Here is a 24493-nt window from a genome sequence, read left to right on the forward strand (position 1 = left end):
ACCATGGAGTTTGAACTTAGTTCTTAATGTTTTACAGGGTGTTCCGTTTGAACCCCTTCATTCCATTGATATCAAGCTGTTATCTTGGAAAGTTCTGTTTTTAATGGCGATTTCCTCGGCTCGAAGAGTCTCTGAGTTATCTGCCTTACATTGTGATTCTCCTTATCTGATTTTTCATTCAGACAAGGTAGTTCTGCGTACTAAACCTGGATTCCTACCTAAGGTGGTCACTAACAGGAATATCAATCAAGAGATTGTGGTTCCATCTTTGTGTCCTAATCCTTCTTCGAAGAAGGAACGTCTGCTACACAATCTAGATGTAGTCCGTGCCCTGAAATTTTATCTACAGGCAACTAAGGATTTTCGACAAACGTCTTCCCTGTTTGTCGTTTATTCTGGTCAGAGGAGAGGTCAAAAAGCTTCGGCTACCTCTCTCTCTTTTTGGCTTCGTAGCATAATACGGTTAGCCTATGAGACTGCTGGACAGCAGCCTCCTGAAAGAATTACAGCACATTCTACTAGAGCTGTGGCTTCCACTTGGGCCTTTAAGAATGAGGCTTCTGTTGAACAGATTTGCAAGGCTGCAACTTGGTCTTCTCTTCATACTTTTTCCAAATTTTACAAATTTGACACTTTTGCTTCTTCGGAGGCTGTTTTTGGGAGAAAGGTTCTTCAGGCAGTGGTTCCTTCCGTATAAAGAGCCTGCCTGTCCCTCCCGTCATCTGTGTACTTTAGCTTTGGTATTGGTATCCCAGAAGTAATGATGACCCGTGGACTGACCACACTTAACAGGAGAAAACAAAATTTATGCTTACCTGATAAATTCCTTTCTCCTGTAGTGTGGTCAGTCCACGGCCCGCCCTGTTTTTTATGGCAGGTAAAGATTTTTTTTTTTTAATTATACTCCAGTCACCGAATGACTGGAGGTGACGTAGAGGGGAGGAGCTATGTAGCAGCTCTGCTGGGTGAATCCTCTTGCACTTCCTGTTGGGGAGGAGTTAATATCCCAGAAGTAATGATGACCCGTGGACTGACCACACTACAGGAGAAAGGAATTTATCAGGTAAGCATAAATTTTGTTTTTGCAAAGGCATTTGATACAGTGCCACATGAGAGATTAATGCACAAAATTAAGGGGCTGGAAATAGCTGGAAATGTTAGCTCATGGATAAATAACTGGATAAAAGAAAGGGAGCAACGAGTAGTAGTAAATGGATCATACTCAGATTGTTCAAAGGTAATCGCTGGAGTCCACCAGGGATCAGTACTGGGCCCTGTTCTTTTTAATATTTTTATAAATGACTTGGAGCAAGGATTAAATAGCGACATCTCTTTTTTCAGATGATACTAGGTTAAATGAGGTCATTAGGTCAGAGCAGGATGAACTTTCATTACAAAGGGATGCAAAAATTAGAAGTATGGGCAAGTAAATGGAAAATGAGATTTAATACGAGAAAATGCAAGGTTCTACATTTTGCAAGTAAAAATAAGCAGGCAACGTATTTTTTAAATGGGAAAAGTCTTAGCCAAACACAGGAGGAAAGGGATTTGGGAGTAGTAATGGAAAACCAGCTAAAGATGGGTGCACAATGCAGGGCAGCGGCTTCAAAGGCTAATAAGATACTAGCATGTATTAAGAGGCATTGATTCAAGTGAGGAAAGCATAATTCTGTCACTATATAAAGCCCTGGTAACACCTCACCTTGAGTATGGAGTGCATTTCTGGGGACCAATCGCAAAAAAATTATTGCAGAACTAGAAAAAGTTCAGAGAAGGGCCACAAAACTAATAAGGGGATTGGAGAATTTAACCTATGAGGAGAGGCTAGCCAAACTGGGTCTGTTTTCTTTAGAAAAAAATGGCGCTTGAGAGGTGACATGATTACTTTATATAAATATATTCAAGGCCCATATACAGAGATAGCAGAAGCTCTGTTTGTTTATTCCAAGAAAATTGTTTCTGACGAGGTCACAATTTAAGGTTAAAGGAAAGGAGATTTAATCTCCTACAACGGAAACGTTTTTTTTTTCACAGGAAGAGCAATAAAATTGTGGAACTCATTACCCAAGGAGGTAATGAATGCCAATACCCTAGATACATTTAAAAATAGTCTGGATACATTTCTGTATATAAACAAAATTCATGGATATGATTGCTATTTGCTAGTATTAAATGGGTCACCTTTTAGTGGTGTTATTTAAGCTTAACTGGAGCTTTTTGTAAGTATTTTAGATTTGTATAGGTTGAACTTGATGGACTTCAGTCTTTTTTCATCCTTATCTACTATGTTATGTTACCAGTATTAACACATTTTCAGTGTCCCTTTTTAATCTTTATGAATGTTTTTGTATTCTTTTCAAATCTGCACTAAGTAGTAAAAGTAGGTAAAGCAAAATATTTGTCTTGTGTCTTTTTAATAACATTTAGATTATACATACACCAAGGCTAAGATAATCAGAATTTACCTACACTCACCATACAATGAAAATACTGCTCATGCCAGTGAAATATTGATTTGTTCAAAACGTAAGGTTTTTCCAGACTGGAGAGGACAATTAAAATCGCCCTTCACCTTTCCATAAGGAGTACACATGCGCACATGCTGATGAAAGGGGTGTGTGTACAACTCTTCAGCTTGTTAATCCTCAAGCTATCATCTGTTTAATACATGTTTGCCACTGATTTGTAGCATGTACTAAATGCTGAAACTGCATAATTCTAAGCAACTTTATGTTCCCTAATACCATCCTACTGAAACACTGAATAATGACTATTTTTGGTTGTTTACTAAAATGGCTTTTCTGTATTTTCTTTTCCAGACTGGCTATTTGTTGTGCTTGTTGTCCTTGGCGGGTTCTTTGTTTTTCTGCTCATTGGAATTTGTTGGTGCCAGTGTTGCCCACACACCTGCTGCTGTTATGTGAGCTGCCCGTGCTGCCCAGAGAAATGTTGCTGTCCGAGAGCTTGTACGTTTACACCAATATCATACGTTTTAAATCATTCACAACTGCACTTGTTTTCATTGTAGGTCTCAAAAGGGATAAGTAAGGTATCCTAATGCCTAGCTTTCTTAGACCATAGACGTTCCACGTTGAGTGTGTGATGGAAAAAGATTTGAAATTTCAAATTCTAAGGCACGAGAATACCTCGGAAGATTACTTAAAAGTGTTGAAGACAGAAGGAATGTAAAACACTGATAATGAAACATCTGTCTTCATAATGCACTCATGTCCAAATTAAAATACTTTATGTATTATAATTAAGGTTGGTTAAAGGGACACTGAACCCAATTTTTTTTCTTTTGTGATTCAGATAGAGCATGCAATTTTAGGCAACTTTCTAATGTACTCCTATTATCATTGGTTCTTTGTTCTCTTGCTATCTTTATTTGAAAAAGAAGGCATCTAAGCTATATTTTTTTTTGGTTCAGGCCTCTGGACAGCACTTTTTCATTGGTGGAAAAATGTGTCCACCAATCAGCAAGGACAATCCAAGTTGTTCACCAAAAATGGGCCGGCATCTAAACTTACATTCTTGCATTTCAAATATAGATACCAAGATAATAAAAGAAAATTTGAAAATAGGAGTAAATTAGAAAGTTGCTTGAAATGTCATGCTCTATCTAAATCACGAAGAAAAAAAATTTGGGTTCAGTGTCCCTTTAATCAGCCAGGATTTTTTTTACCAGGATAGTGAGGTCTCTATATACTTGATGTTAGTCTTTAAAGGGCCATAATACCCAAATGTTTAAACACTTGAAAGTGATGCAGCATAGCTGTAAAAAGCTGACTAGAAAATATCTCCTGAACATCTCTATGTAAAAAAGAAAGATATTTTACCTCAAAAGTTCCTCAGTAGCCACCTCCCATTGTAAAGGATTTCTAAGCAGCATTTTAGTGTGTCTGTCCTAGGACAGCTTAGGGGATGAGCCTTGTGAACTCTCATTATTTCACCAATCGGGTAAAGGAAGCTTACTATGAAATCTCATGAGATCACAGTAAGAGTTCATGACCTCAGCACTGCTGATGCTGATTGGCTGCTCTTCATTTCTTCATTTTTTTTTATTTTTTTTTACTGGGAGCAGGTGAAGTATAACTTTTTACACAGAACTTATGCTGCTGAGCTGAGGAGATTGTGAGGTAAAATATCTTCCTTTTTTACATAGAGATGCTCAGGTGATATTTTCCTGTCGGCTTTTTACAGTTATACTGCATAAGTTTCAAGTGATTTAGCATATGAGTATTATGTCCCTTTAAAGCTGGGACTTGCAAACATTTCAGTTTGACATCCGTCCTAATGCTATAAAAATTACCTACCCTATAATGCGTTTCCTACGATCATTGTACCTGCTGGAATGTATTCAGTTATTTGCAAACACATCATTTACCTTTATTTTGTTATTTGAAATAGCTGATTTGCATACTCCTAAAGAGAGAATATGTAAACAAGAATCATCAGTAGCGAAGTGGGGGATACTAAAGTACTAAAAATGTAGGCACGGTAAAAGATCAGAATTCTGCATTTGTTTGCTAAAGGAATGCTGAATATAGCCGTAGGTACTTTTGTTTGATAAATTAGTGTGAAAGTACAACACACAGGTCTATGCAAATCGAGATGTTTGTGTGTTGTTACACTAATATATCAGACTCCGAAAATAGACATTTTGCACATGCCCACTAAAATATTCAATTTAAATTGCTCCCTTTATAAGCATCATTTTTGTGAATGGACAGAGAGATATGGAGTTTTGTGTATAAGGAAATAGGTAAGATAAGGATGTATCTTTCTGCAGGTTCAGGCCATTTAAATACGTTTTTTCATTGAGCAGAAATTGATATTTCATTTACAAAATAAACATAAATTATCAATTTCCCATACATATTATACTCTGCAGCTGGTATAACAAGTCATTAGAAATACATTAAGGGTAAGTTAATTTTACAGTACAGTGTCGCTTTAAGGAAATAGCTATAATGTTGTATATAACATAAACTAATAGTATTCTAGGCCTACTTTATGTTATGATTTATTTAAATCAATACAATTCTTAATTTAACTTCCAGTGTATGAAGCTGGAAAGGCTGCAACTTCTGGGATTCCAAGTATCTATGCACCAAGTGTTTATGCGCCTTCTGTATACTCGCATCCAAGCCAGGTGAAGATCCCTCCCCCAGGTTCCATGATCGCCATGGGACCTGTCCAGCCTATGTACAATGGCTATGGAATGGATTTTGATGCAGCAAGTTCTGGTAAGCATATGGCGTAAGTGAAATGTGGATCAAATGGTAAGATTTGTTATTGCACTGTTTTTAGACATGTATTGATCAATCTGATCATTAAAGGGACAGTATACACTCATTTTCATATAACTGCATGTAATAGACACTACTATAAAGAATAAGATGCACAGATACTGATATAAAAATCCAGTATAAAATGGTTTAAAAACGTACTTAGAAGCTTTCAATTTAACTGTTGAAAAGGTAGCTGGAAAGCCCACTGTAAGTGGTAAATAAGACACTCCCCTCCCCCTTCTTTTGCATATGAAAAGACCCTTTACACAAGCAGGAGCAAGCTGGAGAAGGTAGCTGACGGTATTCAAATAAAACTTTGGGGCTTGGTTAGGAGTCTGAAAATAAGAGCAATGTTATTTAAAAATAAGCAAAATTATACATTTTTTAAATAAAAAAAAACTTTATGGGCTTTATAAATAGATCATCTACAAAACATTTATGCAAAGAAAAAATGAGTGTATAATGGCCCTTTAAAGGGACACTGAACTCATTTTTTTCTTTCTTCAGTGATTCGGATAGGACATGTAATTTTAAGCAACTTTCTAATTTACTCCTATTATCAAATTTTCTTCATTCTCTTGGTATCTTTATTTGAAAAGTAAGCTTTGAAGCCAGCCCATTTTTGGTGAACAACCTGTGTTGTTCTTGCTGATTGGTGGAGAAATTCACCCTCCAATCAATAAGTGCTGTTTAGAGTCCTGAACCAAAAATTGGCTGACTCCTTAGCTTAGATGCATTCTTTTTCAAATAAAGATAGCAAGAGAACAAAGAAATATTGATAATTGAAGAAAATTTGAAAGTTGCTTAAAATTGCATGCTCTCTGAATTAACAAAATAAAAAATTGGGGTTGGTGTCCCTTTAAGGAGTACAGATACAAACCATAAGCCACATGGAGCTGCATGTATTTTATTTTTCTACTTAAAGGGACATGAAACCCAAATTTTATTTTTGCATGATATACCGAGTCCACGGATTCATCCTAACTTGTGGATATTGTCCTTCCTGACAGGAAGTAGCAAAGAGAGCAGCAGAGCTGTCTATATAGCTCCCCCCTTAACTCCACCCCCAGTCATTCTCTTTGCTGGCTCTAAGCAGGAAGAGTAAAGAGAAGAGGTGTTAAACTGTTAGTTTTATTTTATCTTCAATCAAGTGTTTATTTTTAAATGGTACCGGTGTTGTACTATTTACTCTCAGGCAGGACATAGATGAAGATTTCTGCCTGGAGGATGATGATCTTAGCATTTGTAACTAAGGTCCACTGCTGTTCCCACAGAAGCTGTGGAGTACAGGAAAACTTCAGTGTGAGGAACAGTTTCTTGCTCTACAGCAATGAGGTATGTTCAGTCATATTTTTTGCAGAGACTGTGTTAACTCAGAAAGGCTGACAGTGTCCCCTTAGGGGAAGGGGAAGCAGTAATCCTAGTGTTATCAGAGATTTTTACTAGCTTGCATAAAGGGTTAATTTTTTGTGGGCACTCAGTTTATGTGAATTTGGGACAAACGTTTTTGTGTCTGGGAGTAACGTTTTCTGTTTTATGGGACATTTGCTTGAGGGTTCTTTGGGGTTGTTTATAACCCACATGGCTTTCAGGCAGGGTTTGTTAGTTTTGTGTAGGCCCCAGCAACATCGAGTGAGGTGGGTGGGGCCTGCATTTACAAGCAGCAAGCAACTTCTCCTGAGGTCCTGATAGTCTTCTGAGGGACTAATTGAAGCTCTAAACCCCATATTATCGCTTCCTAAGGGCAGGTAGGGCCACAGCAGAGCTGTGGCAAGGTGCTTTAGGGGTTTTTAACCGGTTTTAGACAAATTTCAATCCGGTTTTTTCATTTTGGGGTTTATTGCTTATTTACTTGTGGTGAAATCCTTCTAAGGCTTAGTGGGTAGACTGTTAAAATTTCAGAAAAATTGAAGCAATTTTAACCTGTTTTGCAGTTTGTGTATGCCTTTTTTTTTTCTCTTAAAGGCACAGTACCATTTTTGCAAATTGTGTTTTTTTCATTAAATAAAGTTTTTCTCTTGTAAGGTGTATCCAGTCCACGGATCATCCATTACTTGTGAGATATTCTCATTCCCAACAGGAAGTTGCAAGAGGATCACCCACAGCAGAGCTGTTATATAGCTCCTCCCCTAACTGCCATATCCAGTCATTCTCTTGCAACTCTCAACAAGCATGGAGGTAGTAAGAGAGAAGTGTCTGAAATATAGTTAGTTTTTTCTTCAATCAAAAGTTTATTTTTAAATGGTACCGGAGATGTACTATTTTATCCCAGGCAGTAAATAGAAGAAGAATCTGCCTGCGTTTTCTATGATCTTAGCAGGTTGTAACTAAGATCCATTGTTCTCACATATGACTGAGGAGAGAGGTAACTTCAGCGGGAGAATGGCGTGCAGGTTATCCTGCTATGAGGTATGTGCAGTTACATTTTTTTTCTAGAGATGTAAATGCTAGAAAATGCTGCTGATTTATGTAAGGTAAGCCTGGATACAGTGATTTAATAGCGACTGGTATCATGCTTACTTTCAGAGGTAATACTCTTATAAATTTGCAATATAAAACGTTTGCTGGTATGTTTAAGCATTTTTATATATGCTTTGGTGATAAAACTTTATTGGGGCCTAGTTTTTCCACATGGCTGGCTTAAATTTTGCCTAGAAACAGTTTCCTGAGGCTTTCCACTGTTGCAGCATGAGTGGGAGGGGCCTAATTTAGCGCTTTTTTGCGCAGTTAAAATTACAGACTGAGACATCCAGCTACCCTCAGGAGTCCCCTGAATGCTATAGGACATCTCTAAAGGGCTCAAAGGCTTTCCAAAGTCGTTTATTGGGGAAGGTAGGGCCACAGCAGAGCTTTGGCAGTTGTTGTGACTGTTAAAAAACGTCTATTGTTTTTTTGATCCGTTTTTTGAACTAAGGGGTTAATCATCCATTTGCAAGTGGGTGCTATGCTCTGTTAGCTTATTATACACACTGTAAAAATTTTGTTTGATTTACTGCCTTTTTTCACTGTTTTTCAAATTCTGACAAAATTTGTTTCTCTTAAAGGCACAGTACCGTTTCTTATATTTGCTTGTTAACTTGATTTAAAGTGTTTTCCAAGCTTGCTAGTCTCATTGCTAGTCTGTACAAACATGTCTGACATAGAGGAAAATCCTTGTTCATTATGTTTAAAAGCCATGTTGGAACCCCCTCTTAGAATGTGTACCAAATGTACTGATTTCACTTTAAGCAATAAAGATCATATTCTGTCTTTAAAAAATTTATCACCAGAGGAATCTGACGAGGGGGAAGTTATGCCGACTAAAACTCTCCCCACGTGTCAGATCCTTTGACTCCCGCTCAAGGGACTCACGCTCAAATGGCGCCAAGCACATCTAGGGCGCCCATAGCGTTTACTTTACAAGACATGACGGCAGTCATGGATAATACACTGTCAGCGGTATTCGCCAGACTACCTGAATTTAGTGGAAAGCGAGATAGCTCTGGAGTTAGACGAAATACAGAGCATACTGACGCTTTAAGAGCTATGTCTGATACTGCCTAACAATATGCAGAAGCTGAAGAAGGAGAGCTTCTTTCTGTGGGTGATGATTCTGACTCAGGGAAGATAATGCAACCTTATTCTGATATCTCTACATTTAAATTTAAGCTTGAACATCTCCGCGTGTTACTCAAGGAGGTTTTAGCTGCTCTGAATGACTTTGATACAATTGCAGTGCCAGAGAAATTGTGTAGACTGGATAAATACTATGCAGTGCCGGTGTGCACTGATGTTTTTCCAATACCTAAAAGGTTTACAGAAATTATTACTAAGGAATGGGATAGACCAGGTGTGCCGTTCTCTCCCCCTCCTATTTTTAGAAAAATGTTTCCAATAGACGCGACCACACGGGACTTATGGCAGACAGTTCCTAAGGTGGAGGGAGCAGTTTCTACTCTAGCAAAGCGTACTACTATCCCTGTCGAGGACAGTTGTGCTTTCTTAGATCCAATGGATAAAAAGTTAGAGGGTTACCTTAAGAAAATGTTTATTCATCAAGGTTTTATCCTACAGCCCCTTGCATGCATTGCTCCTGTCACTGCTGCTGCGGCGTTCTGGTTTGAGTCTCTGGAAGAGGCTTTACAGTTAGCGACTCCATTGGATGACATACTTGACAAGCTTAGAGCACCTTAAGCTAGCCAATTCTTTTGTTTCTGATGCCATTGTTCATTTGACTAAACTAACGGCCAAGAATTCTGGTTTTGCTATTCAGGCGCGCAGAGCGCTATGGCTTAAATCATGGTCAGCTGACGTTACTTCAAAGTCTAAGCTGCTTAACATTCCCTTCAAGGGGCAGACCCTATTCGGGCCTGGTTTGAAGGAGATTATTGCTGATATCACTGGAGGAAAAGGTCATGCCCTTCCTCAGGATAGGTCCAAATCAGGGGCCAAACAGTCTAATTTTCGTGCCTTTCGAAACTTCAAGGCAAGTGCGGCATCAACTTCCTATAATGCAAAACAAGAGTTAACTTTTGCTCAGTCCAAGACGGTCTGGAGACCTAACAAGACCTGGAACAAAGGTAAGCAGGCCAAGAAGCCTGCTGCTGCCTCTAAGACAGCATGAAGGAACGGCCCCCTATCCGGTAACGGATCTAGTAGGGGGAAGACTTTCGCTCTTCACCCAGGCGTGGGCAAGAGATGTCCAGGATCCCTGGGCGTTGGAAATTATATCCCAGGGATATCTTCTGGACTTCAAAGCTTCCCCTCCAAAAGGGAGATTTCACCTTTCACGATTATCTGCAAACCAGATAAAGAGAGAGGCATTCTTACACTGTGTACAAGACCTCCTAGTTATGGGAGTGATCCATCCAGTTCCAAAGGAGGTACAGGGATTTTACTCAAATCTGTTTGTGGTTCCCAAAAAAGAGGGAACCTTCAGACCAATTTTGGATCTAAAGATCTTAAACAAATTCCTCAGAGTTCCATCATTCAAGATGGAGACTATTCGTACCATCCTACCTATGATCCAGGAGGGTCAATACATGACTACAGTGGATTTAAAGGATGCTTATCTTCACATTTCGATACACAAAGATCATCATCAGTTTCTCAAGTTTGCCTTCCTAGACAGGCATTACCAGTTTGTAGCTCTTCCCTTTGGGTTAGCTACAGCCCCAAGAATTTTTACGAAGGTTCTGGGGTCGCTTCTGGCGGTCCTAAGGCCGCGGGGCATAGCAGTGGCCCCTTATTTAGACGACATCCTGATTCAGGCGTCAAACTTCCAAATTGCCAAGTCTCATACGGACATAGTGTTGGCATTTCTGAGGTCGCATGGGTGGAAGGTGAACGAGGAAAAGAGTTCTCTATCCCCCCTCACAAGAGTTTCCTTCCTAGGGACTCTGATAGATTCTGTAGAAATGAAAATTTACCTGACTGAGTCCAGGTTATCAAAACTTCTAAATTCCTGCCGTGTTCTTTATTCCATTCCTCGCCCTTCGGTGGCTCAGTGCATGGAAGTAATCGGCTTAATGGTAGCGGCAATGGACATAGTGCCGTTTGCACACCTACATCTCAGACCGCTGCAACTATGCATGCTCAGTCAGTGGAATGGGGATTACACAGATTTGTCCTCTCTACTAAATCTGGATCAAGAGACCAAGGATTCTCTTCTCTGGTGGCTATCTCGGGTCCATCTGTCCAAAGGTATGACCTTTCGCAGGCCAGATTGGACAATTGTAACGACAGATGCCAGCCTTCTAGGTTGGGGTGCAGTCTGGAACTCCCTGAAGGCTCAGGGGTCGTGGACTCAGGAGGAGACACTCCTTCCAATAAATATTCTGGAACTGAGAGCGATATTCAATGCTCTTCAAGCTTGGCCTCAGTTAGCAACTCTGAGGTTCTTCAGATTTCAGTCGAACAACATCACGACTGTGGCTTACATCAACCATCAAGGGGGAACAAGGAGTTCCCTATCGATGTTAAGTCTCAAAGATAATTTGCTGGGCAGAGATTCACTCTTGCCACCTATCGGCTATCCATATCCCAGGTGTAGAGAACTGGGAGGCGGATTTTCTAAGTCGTCAGACTTTTCATCCGGGGGAGTGGAAACTCCATCCGGAGGTGTTTGCACAATTGATTCATCGTTGGGGCAAACCAGAACTGGATCTCATAGCTTCTCGCCAGAACGCCAAGCTTCCTTGTTACGGATCCAGGTCCAGGGATCCCAAGGCGACGCTGATAGATGCTCTAGCAGCGCCCTGGTCTCTCAACCTGGCTTATGTGTTTCCACCGTTTCCTCTGCTCCCTCGTCTGATTGCCAAGATCAAGCAGGAGAGAGCGTCGGTGATCTTGATAGCGCCTGCGTGGCCACGCAGGACCTGGTATGCAGATCTAGTGGACATGTCATCCTTTCCACCTTGGACTCTGCCGTTAAGACAAGACCTTCTACTACAAGGTCCTTTCAATCATCCAAATCTAATTTCTCTGAGACTTACTGCCTGGAGATTGAACGCTTGATTTTATCAAAGCGTGGCTTCTCCGAGTCAGTCATTGATACCTTAATACAGGCACAAAGGCCTGTCACCAGGAAAATTTACCATAAGATATGGTGTAAATATCTTTATTGGTGTGAATCCAAGGGTTACTCATGGAGTAAGGTCAGGATTCCCAGGATACTATCCTTTCTCCAAGAAGGTTTGGAAAAAGGATTGTCAGCTAGTTCCTTAAAGGGACAGATTTCTGCCCTTTCTATTCTTTTACACAAGCGTCTGGCAGATGTTCCAGACGTTCAGGCATTTTGTCAGGCTTTAGTTAGAATCAAGCCTGTGTTTAAACCTGTTGCTCCGCCATGGAGCTTAAATCTGGTTCTTAAAGTTCTTCATGGAGTTCCGTTTGAACCTCTTCATTCCATAGATATCAAACTTTTTTATCTTGGAAAGTTCTTTTTTTGGTAGCTATTTCCTTGGCTCATAGTCTCCAAGTTATCTGCTTTACAATGTGATTCTCCTTATCTGATCTTCCATGCGGATAAGGTAGTCCTGCGTACCAAACCTGGGTTTTTACCTAAGGTGGTATCTAACAAGAATATCAATCAAGAGATTGTTGTTCCATCTTTGTGTCCTAATCCTTCTTCAAAGAAGGAACGTCTATTACACAATCTGGACGTGGTTCGTACTTTAAAGTTTTACTTACAAGCTACTAAAGATTTTCGTCAAACATCTGCTTTGTTTGTTGTCTACTCTAGACAGAGGAGAGGTCAAAAGGCTTCGGCAACCTCTCTTTCTTTTTGGTTAAGAAGCATAATCCGCTTAGCCTATGAGACTGCTGTCCAGCAGCCTCCTGAAAGGATTACAGCTCATTCTACTAGAGCTGTGGCTTCCACATGGGCCTTTAAAAATGAGGCTTCTGTTGAACAGATTTGCAAGGCGGCGACTTGGTCTTCGCTTCATACTTTTTCAAAATTCTACAAATTTGATACTTTTGCTTCTTCGGAGGCTATTTTTGGGGGAGAGGTTTTACAGGCAGTGGTACCTTCAGTTTAAGTACCTGCCTTGTCCCTCCCTTCATCCGTGTACTTTAGCTTTGGTATTGGTATCCCACAAGTAATGGATTATACATGGACTGGATACACCTTACAAGAGAAAACATAATTTATGCTTACCTGATAAATTTATTTCTCTTGTGGTGTATCCAGTCCACGGCCCGCCCTGTCATTTTAAGGCAGGTAATTTTTAAATTTAAACTACAGTCACCACTGCACCCTATGGTTTCTCCTTTCTCTGCTTGTTTTCGGTCGAATGACTGGATATGGCAGTTAGGGGAGGAGCTATATAACAGCTCTGCTGTGTGTGATCCTCTTGCAACTTTCTGTTGGGAATGAGAATATCCCACAAGTAATGGATGATCCGTGGACTGGATACACCACAAGAGAAATAAATTTATCAGGTAAGCATAAATTACGTTTTTCCAAGCTTGCTTGCTTTATTACTAGTCTGTTAAACATGTCTGACACTGAGGAAGCTCATTGTTCAATCTGTTTAGAAGCCATTGTGGAACCCCCTCTTAGAATGTGTCCCACTCGTACTGATATGTCTATAAATTGCAAACAACCTATTTTGACTTATAAAAGTTTGGCATTAGATGATTCTCAGACAGAAGGAAATCAGGTTTTGCCATCTAGTTCTCCCCAAGTGTCACAACCAGAAACGCCCGCACAAGCGACGCCAAGTACTTCTAGTGCGTCTAATTCTTTCACCTTGCAAGATATGGCTTCAGTTATGAATTCTACCCTCACAGAGGTTTTATCTAAGCTGCCTGGGTTGCAAGGGATGCACAGTAGCTCTGGGTTAAGAACAAATGTTGAGCCTTCTGACGCTTTAGTGCCCATATCCGATATTCCCTCACAATGTTCTGAAGTAGGTATGAGGGATTTGCTGTCTGAGGGAGAGATTTATGATTCAGGAAAGATGTTCTCTCAGACAGATATGACGGCATTTAAATTTGCTAGAGCACCTCCGCTTATTGCTCAGGAAGGTTTTAGCTACTCTGGATGATTGTGACCCTATTGTACTTCCAGAAGAGGCTCTTTAGATGGAGACAACACTAGATGATATTTTGGACAGAATTAAGGCTCTTAAGTTGGCTAATTCTTTTATTACAGACGCCGCTTTTCATCTTGCTAAATTAGCGGCTAAGAATTCAGGTTTTGCCATTTTAGCGTGTAGAGCGTTATGGCTTAAGTCCTGGTCAGCTGATGTGTCATCTAAATCTAAGCTTTTGTCCATCCCTTTCAAAGGTAAGACCCTATTCGGGCCTGCATTGAAAGAGATCATTTCAGACATTACTGGAGGGAAGGGTCATACCCTCCCTCAGGATAAGTCAAAGAAGACAAGGACCAAACAAAATAGTTTTCGTTCCTTTCAAAACTTCGAGTGGTCCCTCTACCTCTTCCCCTGCTGCAAATCTAGAGGGGAACTTTGCTCAATCCAAGCCAACCTGGAGACCTAATCAGGCTTGGAACGAGGGTAAACAGGACAAAAAGCCTGCTACTGCCACTAAGTCAGCATGAAGGGGTAGCCCCCGATCCGAGACCGGATCTAGTAGGGGACAGAATCTCTCTCTTTGCTCAGGCCTGGGCAAGAGACGTTCAGGATTCCTGGGCAGTAGAAATTGAAACCCAAGAGATACCGTCTATATTTCAAGGATTCCCCTCCAAGGGGGAGGTTCCATCTTTCTCAATTGTCTGTAAACCCGACAAAAAGAGACAGCATTCTTACGCTGTGTAGAAGACCTTTTTACCATGGGAGTGATCTGCCCAGTTCCAAAAGCAGAACAGGGGCAGGGGTTCTACTCCAATCTGTTTATAGTTCCCAAAAAGGAGGGAACCTTCAGACCAATTCTGGATCTCAGGGTCCTAAACCAATTCCTAAGAGTTCCATCTTTCAAGAGGGAGACCATTTGGACTATCTTACCATTGATCCAGGAGGGTCAATATATGACCACCGTGGACTTAAAGGATGCGTATCTGCACATTCCTATCCACAAAGATCATCACCAGATCTTCAGGTTCGCCTTTCTGGACAAGCATTATCAGTTTGTGGCTCTTCCTTTCGGGTTGGCCACAGCGCCGCAAATCTTCACAAAGGTGCTAGGGTCCCTTCTGGCGGTTCTAAGGCCACGGGGCATAGCAGTGGCGCCTTATCTAGACGACATTCTAATTCAAGCGTCGTCCTTCCAACTAGCCAAGTCTCACACGGACTTAGTGTTGGCCTTTCTAAGGTCTCACGGGTGGAAAGTGAACGTAAAAAAAGAGTTCTCTTTCCCCCCTCACAAGAGTTTCATTTCTAGGGACTCTGATAGACTCGGTGGACATGAAAATATTTCTGACGGAGGTCAGGAAATCAAAGATTTTGTCCACCTGCCGAGCTCTTCATTTCATTCCTCAGCCGTCAGTGGTTCAGTGTATGGAGGTAATCGGACTAATGGTAGCGGCAATGGACATAGTTCCGTTTGCTCGCTTGCATCTCAGACCACTGCAACTATGCATGCTCAATCAGTGGAATGGGGATTATGTGGATTTATCTCCTCAGATAAATCTGGATCAAGAGACCAGAGACTCTCTTCTTTGATGGTTGTCACAGGATCATCTGTCCCAGGGAATGTGTTTCCGCAGGCCAGAATGGGTTATAGTGACGAGAGACGCCAGTCTTCTGGGCTGGGGTGCAGTCTGGAATTCCCTGAAAGCTCAGGGTTTGTGGACTCGAGAGGAGGCTCTCCTACCGATAAATATTCTGGAATTAAGAGCGATATTCAATGCTCTCCAGGCATGGCCTCAGCTGGCTTCGGCCAGATTCTTCAGGTTTCAGTCGGACGACATCACAACACTGGCTTATATCAATCATCAGGGCGGAATAAAGAGTTCCTTAGCGTTCAGAGGTCTCAAGGATAATCCAATGGGCAGAGGCTCACTCTTGCCATCTGTCAGCAATCTATATCCCAGGTGTAGAGAACTGGGAGGCAGATTTTCTAAGTCGTCAGACTTTTCATCCGGGGGAGTGGGAACTCCATCCGGAGGTGTTTACTCAGCTGGTTCGGCTATGGGGCACACCAGAGTTGGATCTGATGGCGTCTCGTCAGAACGCCAAACTTCCTTGTTTCGCCTCCAGGTCAAGGGATCCTCAGGCTGTACTGATAGATGCTCTAGCAGTTCCCTGGTCGTTAAACCTGGCTTTTGTGTTTCCACCTTTCCCTCTCCTTCCACATCTGATTGCCAGAATCAAACAGGAGAGAGCATCGGTGATTTTGATAGCGCCTGCGTGGCCACGCAGGACTTGGTATGCAGACCTGGTGGACATGTCATCCCTTCCACCATGGTCTCTGCCATTGAGACAGGACCTTCTGATTCAAGGTCCATTCAAACATCCAAATCTAATTTCTCTGCAACTGACTGCTTGGAGATTGAACGCTTGATTCTATCAAAGCGGGGTTTCTCTGAGTCAGTCATAAATACCTTGATTCGGGCTCGAAAGCCTGTTACCAGGAAAATTTATCATAAGATATGGCGTAAATATCTTTTTTTTGGTGCGAATCCAAAGGCTTCTCCTGGAGTAAAATCAGGATTCCTAGGATTTTGTCTTTTCTCCAAGAGGGATTGGATAAAGTATTATCAGCTAGTTCCCTAAAGGGACAGATATCTGCTCTGTCTATTTTGTTGCATAAGCGTCTGGCAGATGTTCCAGACGTTCTGGCTTTTTGTCCGGCTTTAGTTAGAATTAAGCCTGTGTTTAAACCTATTGCTGCGCCATGGAGTCTAAATTTAGTTCTTAGAGTTCTTCAGGGGGTTTCGTTTGAACCCATGCATTCCATAGATATTAAGCTTTTATTTTGGAAAGTTTTGTTCCTAGTTGCTATCTCTTCAGCTCGAAGAGTTTCTGAACTATCTGCATTACAATGTGACTCTCCTTATCTTGTGTTCCATGCTGATAAGGTGGTTTTGCGTACCAAGCCTGGGTTCCTACCTAAGGTTGTTACTAACAGGAATATCAATCAAGAAATTGTTGTTCCTTCTCTGTGTCCTAATTCTTCTTGTAAGAAGGAACGTCTGTTGCACAACTTGGACGTGGTTCGTGCTTTGAAATTTTATTTGCAGGCAACCAAAGATTTTTGTCAAACATCTTCTTTGTTTGTTGTCTATTCTGGAAAGCGTAGGGGTCAAAAGGCTATGGCGACTTCTCTTTCCTTTTGGCTAAAAAGCATCATCCATTTGGCTTATGAGACTGCTGAACAGCAGCCTCCTGAAAGGATTACAGCTCATTCTACTAGAGCGGTAGCTTCCACATGGACTTTTAAAAATGATGCTTCTGTTGAACAGATTTTTAAGGCTGCGACTTGGTCGTCGCTTCATACCTTTTCAAAATTTTATAAATTTGATACTTTTGCTTCTTCGGAAGCTATTTTTGGGAGAGAGGTTTTGCAAGCAGTGGTGCCTTCCATTTAGGTTCCTGTCTTGTCCCTCCCTTCATCCGTGTCCTAAAGCTTTGGTATTGTTATCCCACAAGTTAGGATGAATCCGTGGACTCGGTACATCATGCAAAAGAAAACAAAATTTATGCTTACCTGATAAATTTCTTTCTTTTGCGATGTACCGAGTCCATGGCCCGCCCTGTCTATTCAAGACAGTATTTTTTTTATGTAAACTTCAGTCACCTCTGCACCTTATAGTTTCTCCTTTTCTTCCTTGGCCTTCGGTCGAATGACTGGTGGGTGGAGTTAAGGGGGGAGTTATATAGACAGCTCTGCTGTGGTGCTCTCTTTGCTACTTCCTGTCAGGAAGGACAATATCCCACAAGTTAGGATGAATCCGTGGACTCGGTACATCGCAAAAGAGAGAAATTTATCAGGTAAGCATAAATTTTTTTTTTTTTTTCTTTCATGGTTTAGAAAGAGAATGCGATTTTAAACATCTTTCTAATTTACTTCTGTTATCTAATTTCTTTTATTATCTTTATATTCTTTGCTGAAAAGCATATCTAGAGATGCTCAGTAGCTGCTAATTGGTTGCTGCACATAGAAGCCTCGCGTGATTGGCTCACCCATGTGCATTGCTTTTTCTTCAACTAAGGATATCTAAAAAATGAAGCAAAATAAATAATAGAAGTAAATTGTAATGTTGTTTAAATTTGTATTCTCTATCTGAATCATGAAAGAAAGATTTTGGGTTTAGTGCCCCTTTAATATATAAACAAATAATATAAAAATTATTTCCTTAAACTGTAAATCATGTTATTTTAATGGCCAGGCTGAATTTTGATCTTGCCTATTTTTTTGGACTGGTCTAGGCACTAACACAGTGCAAAAGCCAAATCAAGAAGTATAAATAAAAATTGCAAAAAATACTTGTACCTTTTATAAAATTAAATGAAAACACAAACTGATTTCATGTGAAAATAACAAAGATGTGACACAAACTGTCACAAATTAATAATCCATACAGCATATTCACAAGTAAAAAAAAAAAAAAATAGTGTAGGTATCTCTTTTGTGTTTTTGTGCTGAGCTTGTGCACCAAAACATTTGTAAGTAAAGGGGCATGAAACACATTTTTTTTTATTTTTTTTTATCATGAGTTAGAGAATATACCTTCTTAAACAACTGTCCTATTTTCTTCTGTTCTATAATTTGCATTTGTAATGCAGCAATGCATTACTGGGATCTAGTTAAATTCATTGGGTGAGACAGTAACATGAGGCATTGTGCCGCCACCAATCAGCAGCTCCCGAGCATACATAGGTGTCCTTTTCAATAAATTAATATCAAGAGAACAAAGCAATTTAAATTTATAAAAGGGATATTAGAGCATGTTATTTTAAACAACTTTCTATCTGAATTGTGAATGAAAATAATGGTTTTCATGTCCCTTTTTAATTCAGGGTCCATTTGTAAATAATTATCTATCAGGTTTGGAGCAAAATATCCCTGGAAATACTGCACTGGTTTCAGTGTTTTAAAAAAGGGGGACTAGTCCTATCATGCTGAGGAATGTCATGACCATCCATTTAGTCATCTGGTCTGTAGCGGGAACAAATATTTTAGTAGCGCCATATAGTTTCCAGATTTGTTTTTTAATATTTTTTTTCCTTTCTTAATGAATATTTCAAACTGCAGAAACTTTATTTAAATTGTAAGCTCAGATATTCACTGTACTGTACTTTCCCTCTCATTTATAATGTTGATTTATTAAACAAAAAATTACAATTATTTTTTTTTGTTTGTGTTTTTTTATAGTTGGAGGACATAGTTCTCAAGCACCTCTTATTCGTGATAATGATGTCGCCAACTCTGGTATGCATTTTTTAAACAAAAAAAAATTTAAATGCTCCAAATATTTATGTGAAAATGTAGCCATATACAAGGTATGTGTTTACTACTGGTGTATGTAGAAATGTTTCTAAGAAGTCTGAGAGGAAGGGAACCTGTTACATATACTCCTACCCTTCCTTCTTCGGGTCATTTTCTGTGTTTAGAGTGAAGTAGACTGAGTTGGAGCGCTGCTTCACCAATCATATTATTTTACAGAGAGAAATATTTGATACGGCCTAGGTCGATCCACCCATAACACTGGTTAATCCATCTAGTTTCCCTATTGTCTTTGCTTAGCTGTTAGAATATACTAGAATATAATCCAGCAGTCTGTTTTTACTGTTAAGAGCTTTTTATCTTTCCAGGCCTAGAAAGTCACACCTGTGGCAACTCCTAATAGGCCTTTTCTCTTACATTGGTGTATACGGTCCACGGCTTCATCCTTACTTGTGGGATATTCTCAATCCCTACAGGAAGTGGCAAAGAGAGCACACAGCAGAGCTGTCCATATAGCTCCCCTCAGGCTCCGCCCCCAGTCATTCCCTTTGCCGCTCTAACAAGTAGCATCTCCACGGGAGGGTAAAGAGTTTGTGGTGTTAGATTTGTAGTTTTTATTTCTTCAATCAAAAGTTTGTTATTTTAAAATAGTGCCGGTTTGTACTATTTACTCTGAGGCAGAAACTGATGAAGATTTCTGCTGAGAGGAATATGATTTTAACAATCGTAACTAAAATCCATTGCTGTTCCCACGCAGGACTGTTGAGTACCGGAGAACTTCAGTTGGTGGGAACAGTTTGCAGACTTATCTGCTTCAGGTATGATCAGTCATTTTTTCTAACAAGACCTAGTAATGCTAGAAGACTGACAGGAATCCCCATGAGGGAAGGTAAGCCATTTTCTGAGACTCAGTATAGAAGGATGGCTTAGTTTAAGGGCTTAAATACTGGTGGACACTTTCTGGGGTTTTTAATTCGCCTGGCATATTATTAGACAACTAATCTGTCTCAGAAGGCCCCATCACTCCGGAATGAAGAGGGAGGGGGCCTCATTTTCACGCCTCAGTTGCGCAGTTGTTTTACAAGGCAGCCTCATGCAGCTTCACGTGTAAAGTCCAGAGACTTCAAGGAGGACTTCAGAGAGGCTTATTTTCATCTACAAATAATCCCTAAGGAAGGTAAAGCCACAGTAGAGACTGTGGCACCGTGCTGTAGTGTTTTTAACCGGTATCCTTTTCTTTTAGCTCCGGTTTGGGCAATAAGGGGTTAATTGATTTGAAAATTTGTGTGCAATCATTTCAAAGCATTAGGATAATGTGGTGAAAATTTCATCAAGATCGGATGTTTTTTGATGATTTGGTAAAAAAGTGTGTGCTTTTTATTATTTAAAGACACAGTAACGTTTTTTCAAAAAGTGTTTTTTATTGCATTGTAGTGCTGTCTAAGTCTGTCAAACATGTCTGAGATTTCAGATAGACCTTGTTCTTTGTGTTTAAAAGCCATGGCGGTACCCCCATTGCATTTGTGTTTCAAGTGTGCTATAGTGTCTAAGCATTTTAAGGACCATGCAGTGACACTTAAAAATGTAGCCCTAGATGATTCTTTAGCAGAAGGTATTGAGGATAGTACTCTTTCCTCTCCCCTTGTGCCGACACCAGTTATGCCCCCGCCAGTACCTCTAGCTCATCGATCCCTATTACTTTACAACAGTTAGCAGCAGTAATGGATAATTCTCTTGCAGCATTTTTATCCAAACTGCCAGCTTTTCCAAGGAAGCGCGATAGCTCAGTTTTAAATACAGAAAATGAGCAATCAGAAATGTTGGATAATTTATCTGTAGTGCCCTCACAACAATCTGATTTGGCGGTGAGGGATTGTCTGTCTGAGGGAGAAATTTCTGACACAGGAAAAGTTTCTCAGCAGGTAGAGCCAGATACCATAGCGTTTAAATTTAAGCTAGAACACCTCCGCGTCCTGCTTAAGGAGGTCTTAGCTACGCTGGATGATTGTGACCCCTTGGTGGTCCCAGAAAAATTGTGTAAAATGGACAGATTTTTAGAGGTCCCGGTACACACTGAGGCGTTTCCGATCCCTAAGAGGGTGGCGGATATTGTGACTAGGGAGTGGGAGAGACCAGGTGTACCCTTCGTTCCCCCTCCTATCTTTAAGAAAATGTTCCCCATAATCGACCCTAGGAGGGACGCGTGGCAGACGGTCCCTAAGGTAGAGGGAGCAGTTTCAACTCTAGCTAAGCGCACGACTATACCAATAGAAGACAGTTACGTTTTCAAAGATCCTATGGATAAAAAATTAGAAGGTTTACTTAAGAAAATATTTGTTCAACAAGGTTTCCTTCTTCAACCAATTTCCTGCATTATCCTGTAACTACTGCAGCGGCTTTTTGGTTTGAGGCACTGGAAAACTCGCTCCAGAAGGAGACTTCTTATGACGAAGTCATGGATAGAATTCATGCTCTAAAGCTGGCTAATTCTTTCATCACAGATGCCGCTTTACAATTAGCTAAATTAGCGGCGAAAAATTCTGGTTTTGCCATCGTGGCGCGCAGAGCGCTTTGGCTAAAATCATGGTCGGCTGACGTGTCGTCCAAAACAAAATTACTTAATATTCCTTTCAAGGGTAAGACCCTATTCGGGCCAGAGTTGAAAGAAATTATTTCAGATATCACTGGGGGAAAGGGCCATGCCCTTCCACAAGATAGACCCTTCAAAGCTAAGAACAAGGCTAATTTTCGTTCCTTTCGCAACTTCAGGATCGGACCTGCTTCAACCTCTACAGCCACTAAGCAAGAGGGTAACGCTTCCCAGCCCAAGCCAACATGGAAACCTTTGCAGGGCTGGAACAAGGGTAAACAGGCCAAGAAGCCTGCTGCTGCTACCAAGACAGCATGAAAGGGTAGCCCCCGATCCGGGACCGGGTCTAGTAGGGGGCAGACTTTCTCTCTTTGCTCAGGCTTGGGCAAGAGATGTTCCAGATTCCTGGGCATTAGAAATTGTTGCTCAGGGGTATCTCCTAGAATTCAAGGACTCTCCTCCAAGGGGAAGGTTCCACATTTCTCGCTTGTCTTCAGACCAGACAAAGAAACAGGCATTCTTACGCTGCGTAGAAGATCTTCTACAGATGGGAGTGATACACCCAGTTCCAATTGCAGATCAAGGACTAGGTTTTTACTCAAACCTGTTTGTAGTTCCCAAAAAGGAAGGAACTTTCAGGCCAATCCTGGATTTAAAAATTCTAAACAAATTCCTCAGAGTTCCATCATTCAAGATGGAAACCATTTGGACAATCTTACCGATGATCTAGGAAGGTCAATATCTGACTACCGTGGATTTAAAGGATGCGTACCTTCATATTCCTATCCACAAAGATCACCATCAGTTCCTGAGGGTCGCCTTTCTGGGTAAGCATTACCAGTTCGTGGCACTTCCTTTCGGGTTGGCCACTGCTCCCAGAATTTTCACAAAGGTGCTAGGGTCCCTTCTAGCGGTACTAAGACCGCGGGGCATTGCAGTAGCACCTTACCTAGACGACATCTTAATACAGGCGTCGTCCTTTCACAGAGCAAAGGCTCATACGGACATTGTTCTGGCCTTTCTAAGGTCTCACGGGTGGAAGTTGAACGTAGAAAAAAGTTCTCTGTCCTCGCTCACAAGGGTTCCCTTCCTGGGAACACTAATAGACTCTGTAGATATGAAAATCTTTCTGACAGAGGTCAGGAAGTCAAAACTTTTGAATACTTGCCGAGTTCTTCATTCCATCCCTCAGCCTTCTGTGGCTCAGTGCATGGAGGTAATGGGTCTAATGGTTGCGGCAATGGACGTAGTCCCTTTTGCCCGAATTCATCTAAGACCACTGCAACTGTGCATGCTCAAACAGTGGAATGGGGATTATGCAGATTTGTCTCCCCAAATACAAATGGACCAGAAAACCAGAGACTCTCTTCTCTGGTGGTTGTCTCAGGATCACCTGTCTCAGGGAATGAGTTTCCGCAGACCAGAGTGGATCATTGTCACGACCGATGCTAGTCTCTTAGGCTGGGGTGCGGTCTGGGACTCCCTGAAAGCTCAGGGTCTATGGTTTTGGGAAGAATCTCTTCTCCCGATAAACATTTTGGAATTGAGAGCGATATTCAATACGCTCCAGGCCTGGCCTCAACTAGCGGAGGCCAAATTCATCAGATTTCAGTCGGACAACATCACGACTGTGGCGTACATCAATCATCAGGGAGGAACAAAGAGTTCCCTGGCGATGAAGGAAGTATCCAAGATCATCAAATGGGCGGAGGATCACTCCTGCCATCTATCTGCAATTCACATCCCAGGAGTAGACAACTGGGAGGCGGATTATCTGTCGTCAGACTTTCCATCCGGGGGAGTGGGAACTCCACCCGGAGGTCTTTGCTCAGCTAACCCAACTATGGGGCATTCCAGTACTGGACCTGATGGCGTCCCGCCAGAACTCCAAAGTTCCCCGTTACGGATCCAGGTCCAGGGATCCCAAGGCGACATTGATAGATGCCTTAGTGGCGCCTTGGTCTTTCAATCTATTTATGTCTTTCCACCGTTTCCTCTTCTCCCTCGGGTAGTAGCCAGAATCAAACAGGAGAAGGCTTCGGTAATTCTGATAGCTCCTGCGTGGCCACGCAGGACTTGGTATGCAGACCTAGTGGATATGTCATCGGCTCCACCATGGAAGCTACCTTTGAGGCAGGACCTTCTGATCCAAGGTCCATTCAAGCATCCAAATCTAGTTTCTCTGCAACTGACTGCTTGGAGATTGAACGCTTAATTCTAACTAAGCGTGGGTTCTCTGAATCAGTTATAGATACTCTGATCCAGGCTAGGAAGCCTGTCACCAGGAAAATTTACCATAAGATATGGAGGAAATATCTTTGTTGGTGCGAATCCAATGGTTACTCATGGAGTAAGTTTAGGATTCCTAGGTTATTGTCTTTTCTCCAAGAAGGATTGGAGAAAGGGTTGTCAGCTAGTTCCTTAAAGGGACAGATATCTGCTCTGTCTATTCTGTTACACAAGCGTCTGGCAGCTGTGCCAGATGTTCAGGCGTTTGTACAGGCCTTAGTTAGAATCAAGCCTGTCTACAGACCTGTGGCTCCTCCATGGAGTCTAAATTTAGTTCTTTCAGTTCTTCAAGGGGTTTCGTTTGAACCTTTGCATTCCATAGATATTAAGTTACTATCTTGGAAAGTTTTTTGTTTTTGGTAGCTATTTCTTCTGCTTGAAGAGTTTCTGAATTGTCTGCTTTGCAGTGTAATTCACCCTATCTGGTGTTCCATACAGATAAGGTTGTTTTGCATACCAAACCTGGTTTTCTTCCAAAAGTGGTTTC

General features: G+C 41.2%; 1 protein-coding gene across 3 annotated transcripts in view; it reads left to right on the plus strand.

The window, feature by feature from the left end:
• LSR (lipolysis stimulated lipoprotein receptor) overlaps window positions 1-24493 on the plus strand; it is a 115062-nt gene that overhangs the window by 40326 nt on the left and 50243 nt on the right. For 2 of the 3 annotated variants that reach the window (XM_053691256.1, XM_053691257.1), the window contains 3 exons: window positions 2820-2966; window positions 5064-5249; window positions 19056-19112. In XM_053691256.1, the coding sequence (XP_053547231.1) occupies window positions 2820-2966; window positions 5064-5249; window positions 19056-19112 (390 nt within the window). The remainder of the gene's footprint in view (window positions 1-2819; window positions 2967-5063; window positions 5250-19055; window positions 19113-24493) is intronic. The other variant, XM_053691258.1, reaches the window with a different exon arrangement.

This window comes from Bombina bombina, chromosome 8, assembly GCF_027579735.1.
Source record: "Bombina bombina isolate aBomBom1 chromosome 8, aBomBom1.pri, whole genome shotgun sequence".
NCBI lineage: Eukaryota > Metazoa > Chordata > Amphibia > Anura > Bombinatoridae > Bombina > Bombina bombina.